General features: G+C 42.0%; 1 protein-coding gene across 1 annotated transcript; it reads left to right on the top strand.

Annotated features, from left to right (window-relative positions):
• Nucleotides 1-1,116: 1,116 nt before the first annotated feature.
• LOC133952387 (zinc-binding protein A33-like) lies at nt 1,117-3,301 on the top strand. The gene is made up of 2 exons (XM_062386803.1): nt 1,117-1,454; nt 1,543-3,301. Exon 2 carries the CDS (start codon nt 1,560-1,562, stop codon nt 2,940-2,942), a length of 1,383 nt encoding a protein of 460 aa, XP_062242787.1. The 5' UTR covers nt 1,117-1,454; nt 1,543-1,559; the 3' UTR covers nt 2,943-3,301.
• Nucleotides 3,302-6,544: the final 3,243 nt, after the last annotated feature.

Here is a 6,544-nt window from a genome sequence, read left to right as displayed (position 1 = left end):
AGGTGCCTTGCTCAAGGGCACTAGACAGGGTAGCGATACTCTTGGATTTTTGGACAGATTAATCCAGGTTCGTCTTTTGTTGTCTCTCCGTGGAGTCGAACCAGAGACGAACCAGAGACCTTCTCTGCCCATAGTCCAAGTTTCTGCCACTAGACCACCGCCTCTCCGCCTCTAGACCACTGCAAACGGGCAATAAAACCTTCTTGTTGTGAGCAACTTCAGCTCTGTGGTTAAGCAAGAGCAATAACAGTGAAACAAGCTGGTGGCATCAATCTGTAGACCAGACAGTCTGATTTCAGTTCAGCCTTCGCCATTGTGAGTTGAGACACAGCTGAAGAGTCCGCACATTTCTCTACAGTACAGTTTTGCCATTCGCCCATTCACACAGATGCACATTCGCACAGTGCATCTGTGTGAATGAGCGAATGGCACAACTGTGCTGTAGAGAAATTTGAGTTGTCATGCTGAAATTCTTACCAAAATTTGCAGAAAGTTAGAAACCGGTGAAAATGTACATATTCTGGTAGAATTTTCAATAGGCGTTGCAAAATGGCTCAACGGTGCCCCCCGAGACCCCGGAACATGTTCACATTGACCGATCTTCACAAAAATCGATACACATGTGTATCAAGACCAGACAAACAAAAAAGTCTAGGCGCAATTGGAAAAAAACAACGGGAAGCCTGCTATTTTTCATTTAGTGGCCATTTTGGCTATATTCCACATTTTTACTTTGAGGTACTTGTACAAGGGCTTTCATCGGATCAACTTAAATGTAGATGAGTTTCATCACAACAAGATGGAGATCTATTAAAATTAAATATGTTTCTGATATTTATTGAATGCCCAAAGTCACACCATTAATGCTGTCACACTTAAGGTATAATAATCACAACAAAATGTAAAATCATTTGATGATGTCATACTTTTTACTGCGCACACACACAAATTAATAAGAAATCTTGAGCCGATTTGAATTTATAAAAGCCTCTTTTCATTTTCTGAACTTGTGTCCATTTGTTTGCACTTTGCTTCTGTCTCTTTAATAAGACTTCAGCTCTGCAGTTACGTTACAGACTTCCCCCCCCACCCCCCGCCCTTGCAATTTTACTTTCACTTTCTACAAGAACTACGTCTGAATTGTTAACCCTCAGCAGATAACGATCATATTCAAGCAGCTATTTTACAACCAAGTCTCTTGTCTGTGTGAGTTTGTTGCTGCCAAATTACTTTTGACCAGTTATCAAATCCAAGGCTTGAATTATGTTTTACCATCGTGTCCTGACCCACCTGAGAAACCAGGAAGCATCTGTTCCTCCCTGAAGAGACGCAGGCTGAAAACCAGACGATCACATTCACCTTCCAAACCAAACTAAACCAAACTAGTCCTGAGTGAGTCCAGCTACAGGAGACAAGAGTCAAAGTACAACCTGCCGGCGCTCCACACACTGAACGTGAGTTTAACAAACACCTCGACTCAGAGGGGAAGTCTACCTCAGTGAAGTTCGTGGAGCTGTGACTGACTGACTTGTTTGTTTTCAGCTTCACCTGGAGACTCAATGGCTTCCAGATTAGAAGAGGATCTCTGCTGTGCCGTCTGCCGTGATGTCTTCAGAGATCCTGTCCTTCTGTCATGTAGCCACAGCTTCTGTAAAGTCTGTCTGAAGAGCTGGTGGAAAAACAAAGAAGTAAAAGAGTGTCCACTTTGTAAGAGAAGATCTTCAAGGTCAGAACCACCTGTTAGCCTTGTGTTAAAGAACCTGTGTGAGGCCTTCTTACAGGAGAGAGATAAGAGCCCTTCACATGCTCTCTGCGATCTGCACTCAGAGAAACTCAGACTCTTCTGTCTGGACCATCAGCAGCCAGTGTGTCTCGTCTGCAGAGATTCTGATCAACACACCGACCACAAATTCAGACCCATCAATGAAGCTGCAGAACAACCCAAGAAGCAGCTTCTGGAAACTCTGGAGCCCTTGAAGAAGAAGTTGAAGTGTTTTGAACGTATTAAAGTAGAGTTTGAACAAACAGCAGAACACATTAAAGTCCAGGCCGGACGCACAGGGACGCAGATCAAGGAGCAGTTCAGAAAGCTTCATCAGTTTCTGGAGGAGGAAGAGGAGGCCAGGATGGCTGCACTGAGGGAGGAAGAGAAGCAGAAGAGTCGGATGATGAAGGACAAGATTGAGACTCTGAGCAGAGACATAATGGTTCTTTCAGACACAATCAGAGGCACAGAGGACGAGCTGAGAGCTGGAGACGTCTCGTTTCTGCTCAACTACAAGGCTGCATTGAAACGAGTTGAGCAGCGCCCCCTGCTGGATGATCCACAGCTGGCCTCAGGAGCTCTGATAGATGAGGCCAAACATCTGGGCAACCTGAGCTTCAACATCTGGAACAAGATGAAGGACGTGGTCTCCTTCAGTCCTGTGGTTCTGGACCCAAACTCTGCTCATCCAGTACTCGTCCTGTCTGAAGATCTGACCAGTTTGAGAGGAGGAGAGAAACAGAATCTTCCTGACAATCCAGAGAGGTTTGATCATTTCTTCTCAGTCCTGGGATCTGAGGGTTTTAACTCAGGGACTCACAGCTGGGACATCCTGGTTGGAGACAGTATTTACTGGTTACTGGGTGTAAGAGCAGAGCCTGTCCAGAGGAAGGGAGACATACTGTCTGGATCATGGGGAGTATGGTTCTATGAAGGTGAATACTCAGCATGGTCACCATCAGAATCATGTTGTCTCTCTTTGCAGAAGATCCAGAGGATCAGAGTGAAACTGGACTGGAACAGAGGAGAACTGTCGTTCTCTGATCTTGATACTAACAAACATATTCACACCTTCACAGACACTTTCACTCAGAAGATGTTTCCATTCTTTCACATTCGAGATACCTTGAAGCTGTTACCTGTGAATGTCTCTGTGACACTTGATCAGAGCAATTAGAGATAAAGAATTTTGTATCATGTTTATGTCTTCAAGAGAAATTTGCTGAATTTAATGTTTAACTCGTTGTTCTAAAGATTGTTTTTTTACTTTCATGGAAAATGTTTTCTATCACTTAGATTTTGTGTGGATCCATGATGTCGAACAAACTGATGAAGATCCACATAAAAACACATTTATCAATAACAGATCATTGTTCACATTTAACAAACTTTATTAAAACTCACACATGTTTGATGTGATGAAGCCAAAATGATTCTGTCTGTAAAAGTGTTTATTCTACAGCAGCCTAGTGATGTGATTCTTATATTGTGATAAAAATAATAAAACCTATGAAACAGAAACAGAGTTTTGATCTTTTTTAAGTTGAGATGTAAATATAAAGCTAAAATGATTGTGTGTATAAAAGTGTTTTCATTCATTCCTCAACAACAAAACAACAGAGGTATAGTTCAACTTCAACATTTAAATTCCTCCTAAATAAGATGCATCGACTCCTGTTTGTGACCAACATAATAAAATATGTTGTGGTTCATGTTCTGCTTCATGTTGAACCGTCTCCTGCTGCTGTGACACACACACGTTCAGTAGTAAAGTGTCTGCAGCCATCTTGTTTCTGACCACTCCGTCCTCATGGGGTCGTCCCCAGTGTGTGACTGCACATCGATCTACTGACTGAATGTTTCATCAACGTGTTCCAACACAGACGCAGATTCACAGTAGAAATGTGTTGCATCGCAGCAGCATGGAATACTGTTGTTAGATGTTTGTTTATCCTAAATATGAGAAGAGCCGGTTTGGTCTAATTCAAGTATTGATTAAGAAGCAATGAAATGGTATGAAAGTTACAGCAAAACAATGGGCACCCAACACACTACCTGGCCCTCTAACGGCATCGGGCAGTCACGAGTCACACCAAACAGCCGGCGTCTGTAATATTTTATAACAGTAGGTAGAACCGGATTGGTCAATAATGAGGAAAAGTCTTCCTTGGTTCTTCATCGATAGTGCGCAGGTGTAGTCGACCCTCTTGACATTGGAAAAAGGATATGACGAGCAGTAGCTCCCAATCTCACTCCTCCTCTGATAGTTGCTAGTCAAACTGTTCCCTTCTTCACCAGCCTTGACTGTCTTTCCTCCGGAACTTACCAGCTGCTTGAACTCTGTGTGATGTCGAATGAATCTAAGGGAGTTTATGCTTTAATATAAAAAGTTAGAAATGAGAACAAGTAAAAGAATCATGATTAACACCAAGCAGCAACGGTTATTAAAAGTCCTTTGTGTAAGACCTCCATACCTCCATCCCATCCAATGCAAACCTGTCATCATCATCATCATCATCATCATCATCATCATCATCATCATCATCATCATCATCATCATCATTGTCATCATCTTCATCATCTTCATCATGGTCATCAGCATCATCAGCAGCATCAGCATCAGCAGCATCAGCATCATCAGCATCACCATCACCCAAATAAGCATTTGAACGGCTGGGGGATGAGGCATGTTTCCTTTGTCAGAGCCGTGGTGATGATTCTATTTAGTAATTTTAGAATCTGCAGACATGTCATGTGTCATGGTGCGTAGGATGGAGAGGGCTCTGGTCACCCAGCCATCAGTGGTGGTATTGTTGGGAAGAAATGTATTTCAAGAACTTCCTATCATAAAGCACACACCACCCTTTTCTGCCAGTAGCAGGTATAGGGCCATTCGGTTCTGTGTCACCTTGAGGGACTTAGGGGCGAGCTGTTCTGATATCAGTTCCTGTCAGATCTACTCCAAAAAAAAATTCAGACATGGAGCCCAGATCTCATAGATTGAATTCCGTTTGGACTTTCTTTAGTTCTGAATGAAACAGTAGTGAAAACAAACACACAAACAAACAAACAAGCCTCCTAATGATGTCAATGCCATTTTTAACCCGAGCTGTGAGTTCTTCTGGCCTCAGATGGCTTTCTGACTCCCAAATACCCTTTATCTCCCTCCTTTCATCATCTTGTACACCTACGGAAACATTCTTCCTCCCATATCTCATCCCCTACTTTCTTTTACCACTCAAGTTTTACTCTCTATCATCCATCTCAGAGCAAGATATCACTGGATTCAAATATCTCGCTCCAACAGATCTTTCCTCTTCCGAAACATAAGTTTTTTTTTTCTTGTCTTTACTTCATCTCTCCAGCCTTCATAATTGTGTTAGTGTACAGTGAAAAACATAAGATTTTGTTTGGACTGTTAATAAGTGAAGTTACTTTCCTCAAATAAAAAATGTCTTTGTGTCCATGATGTAGCCAGGTGGTTCCACAACTTACCAGGACCAGCGTATAGCAGGAGGCTGCCGGGGAGTGAGGGATCCTTTGCCATAACAACAGCTCAAACACAACGCTATAGAGATTTGTTCCCTTATTATGAGTGTGAAAAATACTTTCAGTTCATTATGAAACTGTTGCGGGTCAATTTAATTACCACAGTCTGGGTAATTAATTGCTCTGAATTGCTTCCAGCTGCAGTAGTTCCTGCAGAGAAAAGAGGCAAATGGGTAAAGTATCACATGAGCTGACAACTGAAGATGTGGAATTCCTGCATGTGTGTTTTGATGTACTTTAAAATTTGAAGTGCTATAAATTGGAAAGCTGTTTGGCAGGCTCTCCCTGTAAATAAGAATTTAATTGGTGGAGTAAAGATAAAAGCAAAAGATAAATCACGCTTGTGATGAAATTTGTGTGTGTCGACATCCAGTGCTTTTGCAGAGGAATATGTTCAGTGGGTTCACAATGTTTATGTTGGGAAAATAATAATCAAGCTCTAAAGCACCCGCTCTTAGGAGGGTTAAATCATAGACTGTAAATATGGACGCTGCATCTCCACTTCCTCCCACCACCGAGAAAAGAAGCCAAAATATCCCTGATATGAACGCTGCCCTCTTGGCATCGGCAATGGCATCATTTGCAGCCAGAATCTGCGCAGTGGCAAACTCCATTTGGAGCTGCTTTGTGGAGGTCCCGCCAATACTCGCAGGTCAATCTCAGCTGTCAATCATTTATCCAAAGTCACATTACATATGTCGTCTAGAACCTATTGTTGTAAACATTTGCTTACTACAAGCCAAAATATATAAACTCAGGCACAAAAAGGAGATGTTTAAAAAAATATGGGATCCATTCATAAATTGCATTAAGGTCATGTGACACACCTATAGCTCTTGCTATAATGTTCTCTTCCCCCTGTCTTTATTTTTGTTGTTTTATATTTATTATTATAATATTGGTTTATTTATTTATTGCCATCATCATACCTTTTTGTGTATATATCTGTATGTGTATATATATAGTGAAATAGTATGTATTTGCTCTTCGGGGTGGTGTGCCACACGTCCCATCGACTAAGAAGAGCCTTGGGTTATGACCTATAGCGCAGCAAGAAACCAGGGGGCGATCAAGTCACTTTGGCTTCACTTTTAGGGAGTTCAAGTCCAGACCTTCTTCAGAGTTGGCCTTTCACATATAAGAAAACATCAGGAGACTCTCCTCTCAGATGTGTTCACAACAACAGAAAAATCGGAGAGGGGGATGTTTTTACCAGCGGGCTGGCAGGAG

Source organism: Platichthys flesus, chromosome 4 (assembly GCF_949316205.1).
Source record: "Platichthys flesus chromosome 4, fPlaFle2.1, whole genome shotgun sequence".
Classification (NCBI taxonomy): domain Eukaryota; kingdom Metazoa; phylum Chordata; class Actinopteri; order Pleuronectiformes; family Pleuronectidae; genus Platichthys; species Platichthys flesus.
This window is presented reverse-complemented; position numbering and strand designations above follow the sequence as displayed.

Bases quoted from the DNA above. Each gene is read 5' to 3' on its own strand.
- LOC133952387 (XM_062386803.1), top strand. From the start codon at position 1,560: ATGGCTTCCAGATTAGAAGAGGATCTCTGCTGTGCCGTCTGCCGTGAT.